The sequence below is a fragment of the Rhincodon typus genome, chromosome 7, assembly GCF_021869965.1.
Source record: "Rhincodon typus isolate 14 chromosome 7, sRhiTyp1.1, whole genome shotgun sequence".
Classification (NCBI taxonomy): domain Eukaryota; kingdom Metazoa; phylum Chordata; class Chondrichthyes; order Orectolobiformes; family Rhincodontidae; genus Rhincodon; species Rhincodon typus.
Genome location: NC_063338.1, coordinates 44,000,401 through 44,022,221, shown reverse-complemented (window position 1 = coordinate 44,022,221; position 21,821 = coordinate 44,000,401). Strand labels below are relative to the sequence as shown.

Genomic DNA, 21,821 nt, shown 5'->3' with positions numbered 1-21,821 from the left:
CATGAGGGATCTAGACAGAGTAGAGAGAGAGTAACGTTTCCATTTGTGAAGAGATCAAGAATAAATGAGCACAGATTTGATGTAATTGGCAAAAGAAGCAAAAGGAAAATGAGAAATTACTTTTCCATGCAGCGAATGATTAAGTTCTGGAAGGTACTGGCAGTGTGTGAGATGGAGGCCATTCAATTGAAGCAGTCAAAAAGGGAATCAAGCTGTTATCTGAAAAGGAAGATGGGCAGGGATACAGCAAGAGGGAGGGACCTTATAGAGGTTTATAAAATCATGAGGGCACGGATAAGGTGAATAGCAAAGGTCCTTCCCCTAAGGTGGGGGAGTTCAAACCGAGGGGGAATACTTTTTGAAGTGAGAGGAGAAAGATTTAAAAAGGACATGAGAGAACTTCTTACCCAGACAATACTTTGTATGTGGAATCAACTGCCAGAGGAAGTGATGGATGCAGGTACAGTTACAACATGAACAGGAAAGCTTTGGAGGGATATGGGCGAAATGCAGGCAGGTGGGACTAGTTTAGTTTAGAAACATGGTCAGCATGGACTAATTGAATTGGAGGGTCTGTTTCCATGCTGTACTACCTATGACTCTAAATGGATTGCTCATTTGAAGAGCCCCAGAATTTTAAACACACCTCACTCCATCTGCAAACCCAGTTATGAGGATGCATAAAATTCTACTTGTTAAATATTAAAACACAGTAAATGAAGATAAAACATTTATTTATTTACAAAAAGACAAGGTGCCATAAGTTGGGAGAAAGAATTCAAAAATTTGGCCCTCAAAATTCCGTAATCATGTTCCATAAAGCTCTTACTTTCTGTCATAGAAACAGAAACTGCTGGAAAACAGCACGTTTAGCAGCATCTGTGAAGACAGAAAAAGAGTTAATATTTTGAGTTAAGATGCCCATTCTTCCAAACAGATGGACCGCAGAAATGTGTTGGGTTATCTATAGCCGATAGAGTGGAAGGTACTGAGAAACAAAAAGGAAGGTCTGGGAAAGTGTACAGGAAGGAGAGATTAAGTGACCACGAAGTCACTGAAGAAATGGTGAAGGGAGTGAAAATGACTGTAGTTAAAGAGACAAATCACTTGTCCAGATACTGGCACATGACAAAACAAAAACCAAATGAATGCAAGAGTTCACGGTCTAAAACTGTTGAACTCAAGACTGAGCTCAGAAGGCTAGAAAAGTGTCTAATCGGAAGATGAGGCGTTGTTCATTGCCCTTATGTTGAGTTTTACTGAAACACACCAACAGGCTGGAAATAGAAATGTGTATGTAAGAGCAGGTGGTGAATTAAATCGGCAGCCCAGGTGCTCAGGGTCATGTGTGTGGACTGAGCAGTGGTGGTCTGCAGAGCAATAACCCAATTTTCTCAATTTAGAGAAAACCACAATGTGAACAGGGAATACAGTATAATACATTGAAAGAAGGGCGAGTAAATGACTGCTTCACCTGGAAGGAGATGCGCTTTCTGTCATCACTCTATTCATCACCATGATGAATTACTATCTTCAAATTTATAATGGAAAATGCTTTTGGAATTCATTATCTATAATTACAATTTAACCACTATAGGCACTGATTAACTATTTCCCAAAATGGTTTCAGAAAGTTTTTCTGCAACTGCGAGAAACAATGACAGGTAGAAAAACATTCATTTTAAATTATCTATAGGAGCCCAGTGGTCAAACTAGGCCATAAAAGACCATACAACACAGGAGGTAAAGTAGGCAATTCGGCCCACCAAGTTTGCTCCACCGTTCATTGAGATCACGACTGATCTGATAATGCAATTCCACTTTCCTGCCTTTTCCTTTGACCCTCAATTCTCTTAATGATTAAAAATCTGCCTCTCTTAATCATGAACATACTTAATAAAAACCGAAAGAACCACGGATGCTGTAAATCAGGAACAAAAACAAAGTTGCTGGAGAAGCTCAGCAGGTCTGACAGCATCTGTGAAGGAGAAAACAGTTAACGTTTCGGGTCCGGTGACCCTTCCTCAGAACTGATGGTGGCTGGGAAAACATTCTTAATAATACAACCTTAACAGCATTTTGAAATAAAGACTTTCACAGACTGTCAACCATCAGAAAAAAAAAATTCCCCTCATCTGTCTTAAATGGGTGACCCATTACTCTGAGATTATGCCCTCTGGACCTAGACTCTCCCATAAAGAGAAATAACATCTGCACACCTATCCTGTTAATTTTGCTAAGCATTTTCTCTATTTTAATAAAGTCACTTCTCAATCTGCTAAACACCAATGAGTATAGGCCTAACCTACTCAACCTTTCCTCATGAGACAGTTACCCCATACATGTAATCAACCTAGTGAACCTTCTCTGGAATGCCTTCGATGCCAGTATATCCTTCCTTAAAGGAGAGGACCAAAGCTGATCGCAGATTTCTATGTATGGTTTAAATAGTACCCCTTATATGTTTTTTTTCCTATTTTTATTCTCCACTCCCTTTTAAATAAAGGCCAACAGTCTATTCCTTCACGTTTACTCGCTAAACCTGGATGCTAGCTTTTTATGATTCATGCACATGATAACAAAACAGCAACAAGAAGCAATGCCATGGGCAGAAACAAGATTGTGAATGAGAGCAACATTGCAGAAAGTCAGTTAGAAATTATTAAATATGCAATTACTAAATAATCTGACACAAAACTGAATTAATATAGACGGCTAAGGATCCAATAAAATGTTACGTAGTTGTTACCTTCGTTGAAGAATTTCTAATTTTTCCAGTAATCCCAGATTGTTTGTTGTCTCAATTACTTTCTTTGTTTTGACAATCATAGCCATTAAGTCCTAAAACGGAAAACGCAATACACAAATTAATATATTCTACTCCTTTATTATTTAAGAGTTGATTAATTAGTTTCTATGGTTGCATTTCAAAGGTCATCTCTATAAACGCACACTATTTAATTCATTTTGATAACATAAAAATGATCTTTTTTTTAAAACAGAAAATGGAATGATTATTTTGATCGTCTTTATGAGAAACTGAAAATGGAGCTGCATTTTACGAGGAAGATGCACTCTCTATATCCCTGGAAACATTTTGGAGGTGAGCTCACCTCTACTTAGTTCACCCTGCTTTAATTTGTCAAGGAAAAGGCCTTTACTTCTAATGACTCAGTGCTTCTACCCACCTCTAGAAGGATGTCCCATAACATAGGGCTACGGGTTAATTATAGGTTGGCAGCTCTGAAAATTGGCAATAGCACACATTGCTGGTGTTGCAGGTAGGTCAAGGAAATACCATTCAGTGATACAACTGGGGCGTTGGAGGGAGCTACAGTGGGTGGACGTGGGGTGGCCTCGGGTTGATGCAGGATACACAAACAGGAGGGATCCAACCTTCCACTGACCAGCAATCCACAGGTTTAAAGCCACCAGGCTACATGTTGGGAGCAGGCCTTTCCCACCATATATTATTAAGAGCAGATCTTTAATTGAACATTAGTTAATATTTGGTCTCAACTGGACAAAGGGCAGGTGACCACCCACACCTCACCTGCCATCTGTAAAACAGACATCGTGTGCAGGGAAAATATGCCACCAATAGCATGGCACCCTAACTTACAGATCCATCCACCAGTTTTCCCACACGAGCTGGCTCACCAATTTCAACACTATAAAACATTACCCTACAGACAGCAATTAAAACAAATTTAGTTTATCAGTAGTCCAGATTTCATAGTACCTTGAAGTTCAAGTCAATCTCATCAAATTGTTTAGCATCTTCAGAAAGTTGATTCCTGATATCTTCAGAACCAATAAAAATACTGTACAAGTAAGCCCATGTTCGTTGCACTTCCATCCACATAGAGATGACCAAATCAGTAATCATTAGTTTCTTTTGCCAACTGCAGACATCCACAAAGAAATATTCCACATACTTGCTCATCAAAATGTTTTGCAATTGAACCTATAACTCCCAACACGGAACACAATGGTCAGATTTCTTGCTTTAAATAACAAGCAGTTGTGGTTAAAACAGTGTGCATTAAGAATAATTCAATTAATACCTTTAGCATGTCTTCACGGTTAGAATGAATTGCAATGATCGAGAAAAGCAGAGCAAACAAGGTGTAGAGCTGGATGAACACAGCAGGCCAAGCAGCATCAGAGGAGCAGGAAGGCTGACGTTTCGGGCCTAGACCCTTCTTCAGAAATTTTCTTGCCTGAAACGTCAGCCTTCCTGCTCCTCTGATGCTGCTTGGCCTGCTGTGCTCATCCAGCTCTACACCTTGTTTGCTCAGATTCTCCAACATCGGCAATCTCCACTATCTCTGGATCTATAAAAGCAGTTTTTTTCAAAAATAAACTTGGTGCAATATTACAGATAAGCACTTTGCTATGGCTAAAGCTGTCATTGAACTACAACACCCATACTTGTTCACTGCAATTAAAAGTATATGGCTTCACGAGCTGAGCATGCAGTTGTGGGTTACTAATAAAACTGAAAGTCATGCTTACTCTTGACATGTTTAAGCAGTTTGTAATTTATTTTGATAGGAAGAAGATCTGTTCTTTCATATAGCTATATTTGGAACCTCTCAATCCTATTACATTCAAACTGACTCAATTCACCATAGAAATCCATAGAATTCTCAGCACAGAAATATTTGGTTTGGCCTAAGTGATGGAATTTGGTATTTGTGCCTCAGATGAGACTCCTTATTCGCTAATCCATCAACCCTATCTACATATTCTTCTTTATTTTTCACTCTCATGATTTCTCTAGCAAGGGTCCATAAAACGTACAAGTAGAACTAGGCCATTCATTTTCTGAAGAAGGGTCTAGGCCCGAAACGTCAGCTTTCCTGCTCCTCTGATGCTGCTTGGCCTGTTGTGTTCATCTAGCTCTACACCTTGTCATCTCTCATTCAAGCCATCAAGTCTGTTTTGCCATTCAATGATACCATGGCTGATCTAATAACTCTTAATTCCACTTTCCTGCCTTTTCCCTATAAGCTTCAACTCCCTTCTGATTAAAAATTTCCCTTGGCCTCAAATATACTTAACTACCTATCTTCAAAAGCTGTCTGCTTGTAAAGAATTCCACAAATTCACAAATCTCAGACAGAAGAAATTCCTCCTCACCTCGGTCTTGAATAGGTGACTCCTTACTCAGATTATGACTCTGGTCCTAGACTCTCCCACAAAGGGAAACAAACTTTCTGTATTTACCCTGTAAAGACTCCTAAAAATGTTATATTTTTCAGTAGGTCACCTCTCATTCTTCTAAATTCCAACAAATATGGGCACAACCATAAGCTCAGCCTTTCCTCAGAAGACAGTCTCTCCATACCCTGGTATAGGCTGAGTGAAACTTCTCTACACTGCATCTAATGCCAGTACATCTTTCCTTGGATAAGGGGTTCAAAACTGTTCATGGTATTCCAGCTGTGGTCTGACTACTGCCTTGTATAGTTTTAGCAGAAACCTCCCTACTTTTATACTCCATCCCCTTTGAAATAATGACCAACATTCCATTTGCCTTTCCTAATACCTGCTGATCTTGGATACTACTTTTTCTGATTCACAGATGAGGATTCTCAAGTCACTCTGTTTGTAGCTTTCTACGGTCTTTCTCCATTTAAATAATGTTCAGCTCTTCTGTTTTTCCTCCCAAAGTGAACAACCTCACATTTTCCCAGATTATATTGTGTACAAGGTTTTGCCCACTCACTTAATTGGTCTATATCCCTGTAGTGATTGGAACGAGGTTGGCCATGTGGGTCTATTTGAGTATGAGATCCCTGCTTGGGGCTGTTAATATGGGCCAATCAAGGAGCCCTGGCTGACAGATATAAACAGGAGATTTGGAGAGTCTTCTCACTCTAGGGTCTGGTTCTGAGCTAGCTGGTCCATGTAACTGTGCATGTATAAATAAAGGGTGACTTAGTGACAGGATACTAGCCTCTGCAGTTATTTCAGTGGTGACAAGAGTGGGATTAATGACATAACCACGCAAAAGCCCCTACTAGCTGAAGCCTAAGCAGACTTCAAACAGGCACTACAGCTGGCTTTGATATTAGAAAATGCAGTAAGTGGTGCGTGTGGGCAACAGGGTATCCCAATAGAAGTGGACACCATCACCTGTCCATATAAGTGTGGGGAATACCGCTTGAGTGCAGGCAATCGCAGAACCTCACACAGGTCATATTCTAAGCGGACGGACGCTAGGTCTGCCCACACCAAAACCCCAAAACAAAGCCGAGCCTCGGCCAAATGGCTGAAATGTTCTTCAGGATTCGGGCCAGCAAGCCACTGTAGTTGCTGCTAGTATGCAGACGAGACAGCAAAGGAGTCCTACGAGGCTTGACTTGAGTAAGGAAACTCATAGGCTGGTATGCAGGAGAGTGCATACCCTGGAAAGTCCACCTACATGTGATTTAAAACAGTTAAATTGTTTAATAATATCCAAATTAGAACCAATCAAATAAACGCCTGGTTAAATCATCACCCAGTTCTCATGGAGGTTGATACCAGTGCAGCAGTATCAGTGATTGCAGAACCAGTCTTTAACAGGGTTCACTCTTTAATTCCATTTCATCTCCACTACTCTCCAAGTTCTATTTTCTTCAATGAAATAAATGTTGTCACTTGAATCTCTTATTATTTAAGATCATGAAGCTTGAAATCATCTTGATAACTTTCCTTGAATTTGTTCAAATGTATCTATACCTTTCTTTTAAATATTCATTACCCTATTTTTATTCACATCATAATCCATCCATCATATCCCATGTCATCAACATAATTTGTCCAAGTCTTTCTGAAGATACTTAAGCTCCCTTTTACATTTCTTACATTAATTATTTCATTCTTAATTGCCTACAAACGTCTGAGTTAATGGCAATTCTAACAATACAATAAAAATCCCCTTTTGATTCACCAGCACTGCAGATAGCAAGATAGAAGGTTAGATTCCTGGAAAACACTGCTTTTTCTTTCCTGCAGGACATTTCTCATTTAACATTTTTTGCTGCTCAGCAAATTGTTGGTCAGTAAGTCAGTCAATCTGAACTGTCAACAATGCCTTACTATCAATGAGAAATTTGTCAAATGCCTTTTGAAAATCAAGTAAACGGAATCTATTGGATTATCCTCATAAGTTTAGTTATCCCACAAAAGAACTCCCACAGATTTGTAAGCCATAACCTAGCAGTTCATTGAATTTCTTATGTAAAATCAAGAGAACAGCACATTTCAGAAATACTTTGTCTAAAAGGAAGCTCTCAGCGGGCTGTCAATTGAAAGTACTAGTAATTTAACATGCTGGAAGAAACAATATTCAGAACAGAGAAAGTCTGACTACCTTAATGTATTTTTTAAAAATCTTTTTCTAAATGCTCCAGACCTTACAATAATCACAACATGTATAATATCATTTGGTGCCAGTGGCCATCTAAAGAATTTACCAACAAAAATACAACAGCATAAATTCACATTTACATCAAATAATTGAAAGCATTGAATGCTTATTGCCTGGAGCTTACAATATAATTACTTTCTTTACATTAGCCAACTTTTTAATATCCAATTTCTATTTTCTTAATAACCCACTTTACCTGCCTTGAACAATAAATCAATTGAATTCCGGAATATTTTTCATCTTGCAAACCATCATAAAATACATGACTGTTAAAAATTGTACAACCAATTCATCTTGCTGTATGAGATTCAAGCATGAGCATAATCATAAAAGAATTCAAGATCAACAGAACAAAAGGCATTCAGTTTAAATATGAGAAAAATTATTTTAACTAGAATATGCTGGTAGGCACGTTACCTATAAAGTCCCACATAAAAGTTGCATTGAAGCTTTTAACCAGGCCCTTAAAAGTATTCAAAATCTGCTCCAAATATGTGGCTACAATGATTTTAAAATTATACACAATGTAAGAATGAATCTATGTCTAAAAAATTGTTTTTTTCTGAGAAGTTAACTGAAAATCAGCACCTGATTATCTTCCAGTGTTTCAATCAGATTTTCATCAGATCTGAGCAGTGGAGTTCCTGTACTATAGTGCGTTTCATATGAAAACTCCATTACACTCCATATTTGACTAATCTCTGTCAGCACCTGGAAAACATCAAGTTTTTCCATCTTTTAGCGTGTATATTACTGTCAATGAGTTTTGATCACAGAAAAGAAAATGTTTTACCTTTTCTATTGCCATTTCCTTTACTGCCTTGTCCACTATGTTTTTTACTTCCTCTTCTAACCTATATAGCTGCAGAGCTAACAAGTCTCCTAGGGTAGTGTCTGCATCCATGATAAAGCCAACCTGTCAGAATAAAATACAGGTTCCAATTTCTGATGGAATAAAAATTAAGCCTCCTCTTACAAACAAAAACAAAATCAACATTACACAGACTGTAAAATATCTGGTGACTTACCCCAGTTGCATTCATTAATTCCTGCCAGTGCCTCATTCTGACTGCAGGATTCTGTAACTCAGTAAGAGCCCGAAGAGAAGTCAGCATATTTTTCACCATAGATGTTAATCCAGCATAGACATCCCAAACTCGAACCTCCTTATCAAGTGTTTTCATCTCCTACCAGGAAAAATGGAGAGGTTTTAAAATACTGTACAGGATTGCATACATTCTAGACCATCAGTTTACATTCAGATCATTTCTACCTTTGCGAATCTTCGCAGTTCCATATCCATTTGTTCTACATTTATTTGTTTCCACTGTGTTTTGGTCCAATCATCAATGCTAGTCTAGAAGAAAAATAGTTTTTTAAAAATTACTTTACGAAGCAAGGCAAATGACAAAAGATTTGGCAACAATTGTCATACACACAAGAGGGGAACTTTACTTCCGGAAACTGGTAGCCTCAGAATTTAGCGGAATTCCCAACCAAGCAAAGGGAATGGCTGACAAGAGTTACACAGCAGCTGGCCAATTCAGGACAGTGAAGTACAGGTTTCCTCCAATTACATGATGGGGACTGGACCTTTTGTTGCTTCGACTGGCAATGTTGTCTCTGGTACATGCAGAAGCTTCCCTTGTAGATGCTCCACTCATGCACCAACATAGTGAATGTCATGAAAAAAAGCATGTGATCGATTTGGAGACAGTAAGGATTGCAGATGCTGGAAGCCAGAGTCTATAGGTGTGAAGCTGGAAAAGCACAGCAGGTCAGACAGCATCAGAGGAGCAGAAAAGTCAGTTAAGGGTTTCAGCCTGAAACACTGACATTCCTGCTCCTCTGATGCTGTCTAATCTGCTGTGGTCTTCCAGTTTCACACCTACAGACACGTAATCAATTTGACAGTAGAGCAGCACTAGTCTTCTTGTGTACCACAAATGTTACAATATTATTCAGCATAAAACAGTGATCAGTGGTTATTTTCCATAATACTAATCACTGCTACTTACGGATCATTTATATGCTACCATATCTTTCATACAACCCAAGCTCTAATGTCAAACAGGCTGTACTGTACGGAGGTTAAACTGACAAAATACATCACTGGCTGATCACATCTAAACAATGCCCCACTGACTGTTCCACCAGGCCCCTTAGATCTGACCAGTGTCCCTCAAACTGCAAGTTTGCAAACCTCTTCAGCTCTCCTATGGAACACAATTGCTAATTGGTTGATCTTCCACACTTGCATTTCAGCAATACCAGCTTCACTTGTTGGGGATATGAGGGCCAGGGATCTCCATTCACCACTTGCTCAATAACCAGAGGCATCTTCAACCTTAATCATCATCTTGCAAATTATTTTTAATAGCCTTTTTTACTGTCTAATTCAGCATCTTACCATGTGGATGCCAGTACACTGCCTTCCCACTGGCTCCCAAATTTGCCCATTAGTTCCTAGCATCAAGAATCCTTTCTATCTGCTCCCTTTCAATTCTCAGGCTCCTTATTCCCCAAAGCCCACTTTGATAGACTGCACTAAATTCAACCCAAAGTTTTCCAGTTAACAAAATTATCTAAACAAGTTATCAATAACATTAACATGGTGAAATAACTTCTATTGTTTATGGTACAGGCATGTGTTTTGCCATATTCAACTGTTTGATCACTGCCGCACCATGAACATGGTATGTCATATCTAATTGCTAGGACTGAACTGGTACCAGAAAAACTGTTAAGCAAAGTAGTAAAGGGATACGGCAATTTAGCAAACTATTTAGTCATAAATATTTGGTCACTTCCTTAATCTTTGTTGGTTAACAATTCAAGCTTACCTGAATGAAAAATACCATGTCCCACACAGACTTCAATAGAACAATATCTGAATGACACTGTTTCAGTTGCTTATAATCTGGTACATTCACTTCAAATAGTTTAGCTGTTTCCTGAAGACTGTGCATTTCTGCTTCTTGCTTGATGATATGCCGATGAGTCTAAAACATGAAAATCAGATTGCACCAGCAAAATGGCTGTAACAATTACTAACAAAGAAATGTCAGTGTTATATATGTATGCACACACATTCAGTTGAAATGTTGTATGCTCTCACCTTGTCCAGAAGTGTATATGGATCACATGTATTAAACTTAAAAATTGCTTCATTCCTAAACTGTTCTCTGAACTTGCATTGATTTTCCTGAAAAAGTAACAGAACTAGTGGTATTTCCTTTATGAAACATCACAAGCTTTTTTTAAATGGAACTGCATGTTACTTTCACTATAGTTATCACTTAAGATCTTCATAATTCAGTTTCAAATACCCAGATTTGGTGAATCAAAACTGTTAAAGCAACGGGAAAATATGAGCATAAAAACCAAAAAAACTGCAGATGCTGGAAATCAGAAATAAAAACAGAAATTGCTAGAAAAGCTCAGCAGGGCTGACAACATCTGTGGAGAGAAATCAGAGTTAACATTTTGGGTCCAGTGTCCCTTCCTCAGAACACAGAAAACATACGCATTATTGTTTGCAGAAAAAGATAAAAGAGAAAGGGAGCAGACTACATCAATTATAAATGATTCATTAAGACTGGGTGGTATCATGTAAGCTATGCTTAAGTAATTTATTGCAAATAACTTGAAGTCAGAGTATTTGGCAGGATATCTGATGACAGCTTCACGTTGAGAAGATTGTAACGGAGATGACTCAAGAAAAAGCAAAATACCACAGACACTGCAAATCAAATAAAAAACAGGCTCCTTTGTGTTCAGAAGAATCTTCAGATACAAAACATTAGCTGTTTTTCTCTTTCTGCTGGAATTGCTGAGCTTCTACAGCATTCTCTTTTTTATGTAAAGAAGTAACATTTAACTTCCAGAAATTTTCAGGCAGAACAGAACCAGTAAATCAGATTATCTTGATATCCACTGAGAGCAAGCATGTGGTTTTTGCTCTGCCTGTAGAAAGAGAATGCAGCTTTGAGATCTGCGATAGTGACATTGTTCATTGATTTCATAGAGAATGGAAATTTATGTACTTTTTCAATAAATACGTTTACAAAACAAAACATGACCTTACATCAACAATTATCTCTCTATATTATCCCTATCAATTATATAGATCCTCTAAGCAAATTCTACGTAGCAAATTCTCTTCCTATTTAAATTTGTTTGTCACACCTTGATGTCTTTTCTGGACATTGCTTTAAGTGTATCATTAGATTTGCCTTTCATCCTCCCAACACAAGGTGGCAATGCTTTTCTTCCAACAACCCAATCTGTTCCTCTCAAATATTCTTAAAATTTGTGCCGTCACTTCCTTCTAAAAATTCATTTAGCATTTATGTTATACCACTGCTAATAAGACTGCCTAAGTATTTATCCAATTGCACGTTTACAAATTTCTAATTTGGGCCAGTGGTTACCCACCCTTGTCGTTAACAATACTTATCAATTCTTGTTTTCATAGATTGCCACTTCCAAATATCAATGTAGAAAAAAGTTGATTTCATTAAATAACTTTCAAATACCCACAGAATATTCTGAAGGTTTTTAGGGCAAATAAATTACTTATATTGTTACACAGTCAAGAATGACAGTAAATTTGTGCACAGCAACAACAATCACAAATAAAGTCAAACTATTGTGTTTTTGAGAACCAAGAGAATGCCTTTTGAATTTGTCATGGATATATTTTATTTATTCTCTATTGGAACATGGATGTCACTGGCCGGACAACATTTATTGCCCATCCCTAGCTGCCCTTGAGAAGGTGGTGGTCAGCTGGCTTCTTGAACAACTGCAGTCATTATGCTATTGGGTAGATTCATAATGTCTTCAGGAAGGGAATTCCTGTATTTTAACCCAGCGACAGTGAAGGAATAGCAATATATTTCCAAGTCACAGTGATGTGTGGCTTGGAGGGGAACTAGCAGATGATGGTGGTCCCATGTATCTGCTTCCTTTGTCCTTCTAAATCGATGTGGTCATGGGTTTGGAAGGTGCTGTCTAAGGATCTTTGGCAAATTTCTGCAATGCATCTTGAAGATAGTACACACTGCTGCTACTGTGCATCAGTGGTGAGAGTGTGGATGTGATACCCATCAAGTGGGCTGCGTTGTTCTGGACATTATCAAGCTTCTCAAGTGTTACTGAAGCTGCATTTATCCTTTCAAGTGGAGAACATTCCATCACACCCCTGATTTGGGTCTTGTAGATGGTGGATAGGCTGCAATATTCCTAGTACCTGACCTGCTCTTGTGGCCGCTGTGTCTATGTGGCAAGTGCAGTTAAGTTTCTGATCAATGGCAACCCCTAGGATGTTGATAGTGGTGGATTCAGTGATCGCAACACCATTTAATGTCAAGGATGGTGGCTAGACTGTGTTTTATTGGAATGGTCATTGCCTAGCATGTGTGTTGCATAAATATTATTTGCCGCTTGTCAGCCCAAACCTGGATATTGTCCATATCTTGCTGCATTTGAGATTGGTCTGCTTCAGTATTTGAGGAGTCATGGATGGTGCTGAACATTGTGCAGTCAACGAACATCCGAGTCACTGATAAAGCAGCTGATGGTTGAGCCTAGGACACTACCTTGATGAACTCCTGCATAGATAAGGGGGAGGTAGTGGCCTAGTGGTATTAAACAATTAATCAAAAACTCAGCTAATGTTCTGGGGACCCACATTCAAATCCCCACCATGGCAGATGATAAATCTGAATTCAATAAAAGCGTGGAATTAAGAGTCAAATGATGACCACGAATCCTTGGTCGATTGTCAAAAAAAACCATCTGGTTCACTAAACTCCTTTAGAGAAGGAAATCTGTAACCCTTACCTGGTCTGGCCTACATATTTTTCCAGACCCACAGTAATATGGTTGACTCTGAACTGCCCTCTGGGAAATAAATGCTGGTCCAGCCAAAGACACCCACGTCCGTGAGTGAATATAAAAAAAATGTCCTCAAGCTGAAATAACTGACCTCCAACAACCGTTTTCCCCAGATTCTCATTGAATCCAGGTTTTACTGGGACTCCTTGATGCCACAAATTGGTCCAATATGGTCTTGATGTCAAGGGCTGTCATGCTCACCTCTGGAATTCAGCTCTTTCATGTTTGAACCAAGGCTGTAAAAGGTCAGAACCTGAGTGGTGCTGGTCGAACCCAAAATGGACATCACTGAGCAGGTTATTGCTGAGCAGGTGCTGCTTGATAGCCCTGTTGCTGATACCTTTCATCAATTTACTGATGATCAAGAGTAGACTGATGGGGTGGTAACTAGCTGGATTGGATTTGTCCTGCGTTGTGTATAGGACATACTTGGGAAATCTTTCACATTGTCGGGCAGATGCCAGTGTTGTAGCTGTACTGGAACAGCTTGCCTAGGGGAGCAGGAATTTCTGGAGCACAGTCTTTGATGGTATTGTCAGAATGTTACCAGGGCCCATAATCTTTGTAGTATCCGGTTCCTGCAACCATTCCTTGACACCACATGGAATGAATTGAATTGGCATCCCCGAAGCTGCAGACCAGTGGAGGAAGCTGAGATGGATCGTATACTTGGCACTTCTAGCTGAAGATTGCTGCAATTGCTTCAGCCATATCTTTTGCACTGATGTTGGGCTCTTCCATCATTGAGGATGGGGATATTTATGGAGCCTCCTCCTAGAGTAAGTTGTCATTAATGGCTGAAAGTGGAAGGGCCTCAGAGCTTAGGTCTGATCCTTTGGATGGGTGATTGCTTAGCTGTGTTTATCACTTGCTGCTTGGCATGCAAGTACTCTTGTTTAGTAGCTGCACCAGATTGACACCTCATTTTAAGGTAAGCCTGGTGCTGCTCCTGGCATGCCCTCCTGCACTCTCCATGGAACCTTCACTGAATGCTTTATGTCCACCTAAAGAGAGCTCCAGGTCAATTCATCTGGAAGATGGCATTATAAGTTATTCCCTCTGTTTCACATTAGTTTAACTGACACAATTTTTAATTCCAAATCTCAACAGTTACATCAAAACGTTGATGAAACTTTGCTTTTTTCCAATGAGTTTAATTTTAAGATAATTTTCAGGATCTGTATAATTTGTCTCAGCCTTTTATTCTATTTTAATTTGCTATTATTACTGCTAGCTAAACTCCTTTTTTTCAGGAGCATTCAGACAAAGCTTGCGCTAAATCAACTTCGACTGACTGGACACTTGGCCAAATGGTTGAAAAGTGATACAGGAGCTTGATTTCTTAACTTTCAAATGGCCAGATGTTCCAGTGGAGTACATTGAAACTGCTTCAACAACACTCTGCTTTTTCTAATCAACTAGTCTAGAAATGTTGTGACACACCTTTGGAGTAGGTTGGACTTGAACCTGGGTCTCCTGGCTCAGAGGGGAGGGGCAGTAACACAGCACCTTAAGAGCCATTTTTTAAAACATTAAAACACAATTCTCTAATTTGCATGCCAACTCCCAATCTCAATGCAAGTAATTTCAGATATATAAAACAGCAACCTGTAGAACCTGGGCCTTCTAGCCCAGAGGTAATGACACAAGAGCCCCTTCAAAGACACTCAAATTCTCCTTAAAGCACAGCAGCATTATTATTAATTTGAGAGAGGAACTTGCTACTAATCATTTAAAATGGTAACAAACTGCATTGAGGCATTATGTCTCAGGAATGAGGCAGACTGGCAGCAAAGAGGGAAAGAATAGAGGCTAAGAACCAAGAGCAAGAGTAGGACATTCATTCTCTCAAACATGCCCTGCCGTTCTACAAGTCATAGCTGATCTCATCCTCATGCCAGTGCCTCAAAGCCCTCAACTCCACGATATTTCAAAAAGATACATCCCTCATCTTTAAATGTTGAGCCTCCATAACTCTATGGGGTAGACAGTTCCTGACATTCACTACTCTCAGAGGAAAAAGTTCCTTTGCATCTCAGTTTTAAATGAATGCTCCCTTATTCTGTGACTATGTCCTTTGTTCAAGATTTTCCCACTAATGGAAACATCTTCTCAATATCTACTTTGTCAAATCCTGTCAAAGTTTTCTACGTTTCAGTAAGATCACTCCTCTTGCAAACTTTAATGAACAAATGGGGAGGCGATGGCCTAGTGGTATTATTGCTGGACTGTTAATCCAGAGACCAGACAACATTCTTGGGACCCGGTTCGAATCCCGCCACGGCAGGCGGTGGAATTTGAATTCAATAAATACCTGGAATTAAGAATCTAATGATGACCATGAATCCATTGTCGATTGTCGGGAAAAATCCATCTGGTTCACTAATGTACTTTAGGGAAGGAAACCGCCATCCTTACCTGGTCTGGTCTACATGTGACTCCAGATCCACAGCAATGTGGTTAACTCTCAACTACCCTCTGGGCAATTAGGGATGGGCAATAAATGCTGCCCAGCCAGCGACACCCTCATCCCATGAATGAATAAAGAATAAACACCTAACTGGTTTAGCTGTTCTTGTTAAGTCAATACCTTCATCTCAGGCATCATTCTTGAACTGCCTCCAATGCCAGTATATCCGTTCTTAAAAAGATGGACCAATATTGAAGGCAGTTTATTTTGTAAGAGTAAGCTAATCTGCACTTTGGATCCCACTATCTCATGCAACATTCTGCTTAATGTCCTCAAGGATATGTTTGGCCAGTTCAGCTCAAACTTGCAAACCTTAGCAAATATCATTCTGCAATTAAGTGACAGACAATGATGACTATAACTGTATTTTTGAGATATTTTCTTTCCACAATATTTTATAAACTGAACTGAGGAATACAGCCTTGTCTTTTAAATCATATTCTCATTGCTGTGTCAGAAGGGTATGGACGCAAGTCTGACATCATGATCATGAACACGTAAACTAGCCTGATACCAACTAAAAATTAGGAGGTGTTGTATTTAAGATGAGATACTAAAATAAAATTCTGTTTTCCCTCTAAGGTGAATGCAATATATACCAGGATATGGAGAACAGCAAGTGATTTCTCCCTCATCCAAAATCACTAAATTAAATTTTGGTAATTTATTTCATGGTTGTTTGTGGGAACAAGATGCAGAAGTTTATCTTTCAGCTGTTGCTGTCGTATTTGCAAATGAGAAAAACCAAAACATATTGGCCTCTAGATCCTCCCTCCCTGTGGGCCCTTCATGATTTATATTGAGCCAAGACTCACCTCCCCTGTTCTAGGGCTCTAGCACTTTGACTCTGCGAACTGTTTCTGGCCTGAGCAATGGACCACCATTCCTGATAACACTGCTGAAACTAGACAGTAGACCATGAAACTGATTGGCCAGTTGCTCTCTGAATGGACCTTGATAATTCATTCATGGAATATGGGCATCATAGGATACAGGATGTTTTACGAAAAACTGAAATATTCACAAAAGAAAGGTTGTTCGATAAGACAAAGAAATTCAAAGGATTCATCAGATAATATCAGATGATATCATGCCATACTAAATTACTTGTATTTATTATATTCTTGTGGTGCATCAAATGTGGCCACATCAAGCTTATGGAGAATTAACATGTGGTAATAGAATGCGCCCTTCAAGTCTCAGTAGGCCTCAATGTGTGCAGAGTTGCATAACTTTAGATTGTGAGAAATTCATGAAAATAAGTTTTTTTTTTCTTCCTACATGCTTCAGACAGTCTATAATGTTTCCTCACTACATGCATAGATGATCTGTAAAAAATGAAATTGCCAGTGGTGACAAGTTGAGCCAAGCATTGACATAAAAGAGGATTATTGTTCCTTTATCAGGTTTTTCAGTCACCGTTAACATTCTGTTTTCCTCAGCTTAGATCAGGTGTCATTATGAAGTCAAGAAGCTGAATTTTTGTTACTTGAGTGTTCACAGGGCTTATAATGAATTATAAAGCTGTAAATGCTTCCAAGTAATGATAAAACCAGGGGTTCAATTTTATAAGAATAGGGTGTAGATGCACAGCAACACAGCATTAAACTACCCCATCCTCCAATCCCTGGAAGAATACTTGGCTTCAAATTGAACCACTTTAAACAAGACTTTCCTACAGCGTCAAAACACTAAGCAACCTTTGGAGGTGGGGGGAGGGGGTCAGACTTCAGCCCCTTGGAGGGGGTGAGGTGCCCCACCCTTAAAAATTGCCAGCTCATCTGTCAGCTCTAGCAGTCCCAGCAGCAGCAGAACTGAAGTGGATGCTTCTACGACTGCAAGTAGCCCTTTAAAAGAAAAGTATATGGATCGTGGCAATAGGCAACTCTAGGGTTTTGGACAGGAAGGATCCACGGAATCATGGAGGGATGCAAAATGTGTTTGGGGCAAATTTTGAAGGCCAGATGCAAATGTGGAAAGATGGGTTATGCGTGATCATAGACAGTGGTGCCTCTAATAAGCAGAAGGCACCTCCTGAAAGAGGTAAACCCCTCCCAACCAGCCCTTTCAACAAAGCTATTCATAAAATTGACCCACCCAGTTAGTCCATCTTCTACTGCCCAGCATGGCACTGGAGGAAGACTGATAACCTTAAATGGACAATAATTGGCCACTTAATAGCCTCAATCTACCTGGGGGCAGAGGAGAGCAGGATGGCATTAATCTACCCATGTGACATATTTTACATGTCCACCAACTGATTAAAACATACCCAGTGGGAAATTGTAAAATCCAGCCCCAGTGGCAACTTCATACCAAGGTTTTCTGATGAGCACTGAGTGTGCTAAAACATCATTGTATGCACTCACTGCTTATTCCATTTTGAAATCGCGGTGTGCACGGATGTACACTAGAATAGAAACAGTCTTAGAAACAGAAACAAATTTACATTAGGATTTCCAAAACATTCTTATGCAAGATATTTCAAGAGAAATACAATAACTTCCATTACTACAAATATCATGGCAGTAACATAAACAAGCTCAACATTATATAGTAATGAAAATTAAGTAAATTATTCAAAGCTCAGATTTATACATACTCAGCAAATGCTGCTTAGATTTCACACACTAAAACAAACCCACCAACTCCCACAATTACCTGAACTATATATCCTCACAACCTGTTTCCTGTAAAGACTCCATTCCATTCTCCTCATTTCTCTGCTGCATCTGTTCTGATGATGCCATCTTCTGCCGGGGATGCCTCAGAAATGTCCACCATTTTCCCCAACCAAGGATTCTCCACCATCATGGTTGACAGGGCCCTTAGCCATGTCCGACCTGTTTCTTGCACTTCAGCCACTCACCCCTTCTCTTCTGTCCCACAGCACGAATAGAGTTCCCCAGTCGTCACTTTCCACCCCCAAGTATCTGCATCCAAAGGAGCATGAATGGCCATTTCTGCCACTTCCAGACACATATTCCCCTCCCCTATCAGTATTCCACAGGTTCCGTTGCCTCCTATACACCCTGGTCCGTTCCTCATCCACTCCCAACATCTCACACCCCCATGACACCTTCATATGCAATCACAGAAGGTGTAACTTCTACCCGTTTACTTCCATTCCCGTCATTATCCAAGGCCTCAGACACACCTTCCAGGTCAATCAGCAATTTACCTGCACTTCACTCAATCTAGTCCACTGTATTCGCTGTTCACAATGTGGTCTCCTCTACAATCATAAAATCACAGAATCCTTACAGTGTGGAAACAGGTCAATTGGCTCAACAAGTCCACACCAACCATCCAAAGAGCATCCCACCCAGACCCAACCCCATCCCCCTTCCCTTTCCCTGTAGCCCTGCATTTCCCATGGCTAATCCACCTAATCTACACACCCCTGGTCATTACGGGCAAGTTAGCATGGCCAATCCACCTAACCTGCACCTAATCTCTGGACTATGGGAGGAAACTGGAGCACCCAACAGAAACCCAAGCAGACACAGGGAGAATGTGCAAATTCCACACAGACAGTCGCCTCAGGGTGGAATCAAATCTGAGTCCCTGGCACTGTGAGGCAGCAGTGCTAGCCGCCGAGCCACCATGCTACCCTTCAATCAGGAGATGAAACACAGACTGGGTGATTGCTTTGAAGAACACTTATGTATTGTTCGTAAAAATGTTCCCTGCCACTTAGCAGACCACCATGTTCCCTGACCAACATTTCTACCTCGGACCTACTACAGTATTCCAGCGAGGCTCGGTGCAAGCTGGAAGAACACCAACTCATTTTCTACTTGGGGACCATACAGCTTTCAGGACTCAATATCAAGTTGTATAATTTTAGGCCCTGAACACCACCTTCCATGTCCTTTACCCACTTCCTTCCATGCTCAGGCCTTGTCATCACCAACACGTGGTCCCCATTATCAGCATTTCTCTTTCACTGGCTTACCATTATTCATTCTTTTGTTTGCTTAACTGCCTTCCTCTCCCTCTAGGCTCTGTCTTCACCTATCCCCTCATTCTTTTACTACCCCCTTGACTTCAGCATATACCTTTCTGTAGCTACTACTAGTTCTGATGGAGGATCACTGGATCTGCAAGCTTGACTCTGCTTTCTCTCCATAGATGCTACCAGACCCGCTGAGTTTTTCCAGCAATTTCTATTTTTGTTTCAGATTTCCAGTATCCACTGTTCTTTGTTTTGTTTTACTACAAATTTGAAAATTTATATTAACATCGAAACTAGTTAGTCTGTAAATTGACATTTTATGATTGCATAACATAACTACTTGTGTTAGGTTAGTAACAGCAAACATTTTGACTTTAGTGTTGCTATTTAAAGAAGTCATGTTCCACAGCAAAGCAAGCTATATATAAAAAAAACTATATGGTCTGCAACCAATTACCAAAAAAGATTCATAACCTACCAGATTAAGCATAATTCACATTGAAAGGGGAGGGAGTATTACTCCCATTTTGTAAACTGGGATTTAAATTATCAGATTTATTTAGAATTCATTACCATCAAACACATAATTGTTATCTCTGGACATCCCTTCTCACAGAGTTTACAATTTCTTGGTTCAGTGGAGCTTACTTCTAGGTTGTTAGCAGAACAAAAATGCAAAACCACTTGGTTCAAAGCATTGAGCAAAATACTGATCTCACCTCAAACTGTACACATTTTCTTCTGATAACAGATACTTCATTGGACTGCAAAGGTGCCACTTCATGCTTTATAGTTAAAGCAATCTTTGTAAGGTTCTTCCACTTTTCTGGCAGCTCCTAAAATATTTTAAATGAAGAAAATATTCATAACGTAGTAGTCATGCATTCAAAATTATATTTATATAAATATTTTGGTTACACACTGCAGTTAGATGGATTAGACATGAAACAAGCTTCTTTGTTTTTAATATGAATTTACGTGGATGATGTTCAAGTAATCCTAAAGTTACACAAAACAATATGAATACTTTACAAAAAGGCTTTTCAAGCATAATCATAGGTGCAACCGGAAAAAAGAAATGAAATCTACTTGATTTCATTTTAGAAGTTTGTTTAACATTTTCGATGCCTGTATATTTTAACCTTTATCCTAACCAACATGTTAGATTTTGTTTATTTTTGTATGGGATGTGGATATCGTTGACAATATCAGCATTTCATAGAATCATAGAATCCCTACAGTGTGGTAACAGGCCCTTCGGCCCAACAAGTCCATGCCGACACTCAGAGCATCCCACCCAGACCCATCCCCCAACACTGTGGGCAATTTAGCATGGCCAATCCACCTAACCTGCACATCTTTGGACTGTGAGAGGAAACTGGAGCACCCGGAGGAAACCCACGCAGAAACAGGGAGAATGTGTAAACTCCACACTGACAGTTGCCAGAGAGTGGAATTGAACCAGAGTCCCTGGTGCTGTTAGGCAGCAGTGCTAACCACTGAGCCACCATGCCGCCCTTTTTTTTTCTGAAGATACATGAGAGGCATTTGTTGACCATCTCTAGATTAAGAGTCTGGAGTCACACACGGGCCAGGCCAGATAAGGTCGGCCAATTGCTTTTCCTAAAGGATATTAGTGAACCAGGTAGATTCCTCAATTATTTGTGATTTAAGGTTAAGAGTAATCCAAAGAGATTTCACAAGCAAATTAAGAGCGAGAAAGCAACTAGAAAGAGGGGGCTGAGCAGTAGATATTGTTTACCTGAACTTTAATGAATCTTTTGATAAGGCTCCACATGGTAGACTAAGTCGTAAAGTTGACAAAACTTGAATAGGATATGGATGGGTTAAGCGTATGGTCCAAAATTTGGCAGATGCATTTTTTTTATTCATAAGGGCATCGCTGACTAGGCCAGCATTTATTGCCCCATCCCTAATTGCCCAAAGGGCAGTTAAGAGCAACCACATTGCTGTAGGTCTGGAGTCACATGTAGACCAGACTAGATAAGGATGGCAGTTTCCTTCCCTAAAGAACATTAGTGAACCAGATGGGCTTTTCTGACAATTGA

At 39.7% G+C, this 21,821-nt stretch overlaps 1 protein-coding gene across 1 annotated transcript in view; it reads right to left on the bottom strand.

Annotated features, from left to right (window-relative positions):
* The window catches only part of dnah9l (dynein, axonemal, heavy polypeptide 9 like), a 365,602-nt gene that overhangs the window by 267,501 nt on the left and 76,280 nt on the right, over positions 1 to 21,821 (bottom strand). The window contains exons 19-27 of the mRNA XM_048599208.1: positions 20,472 to 20,588; positions 10,542 to 10,628; positions 10,267 to 10,425; positions 8,697 to 8,780; positions 8,452 to 8,610; positions 8,217 to 8,339; positions 8,012 to 8,134; positions 3,743 to 3,967; positions 2,750 to 2,841 (exon numbers count right to left, since the gene is read on the bottom strand). Of these exons, the coding sequence (XP_048455165.1) occupies positions 2,750 to 2,841; positions 3,743 to 3,967; positions 8,012 to 8,134; positions 8,217 to 8,339; positions 8,452 to 8,610; positions 8,697 to 8,780; positions 10,267 to 10,425; positions 10,542 to 10,628; positions 20,472 to 20,588 (1,169 nt within the window). The remainder of the gene's footprint in view (positions 1 to 2,749; positions 2,842 to 3,742; positions 3,968 to 8,011; positions 8,135 to 8,216; positions 8,340 to 8,451; positions 8,611 to 8,696; positions 8,781 to 10,266; positions 10,426 to 10,541; positions 10,629 to 20,471; positions 20,589 to 21,821) is intronic.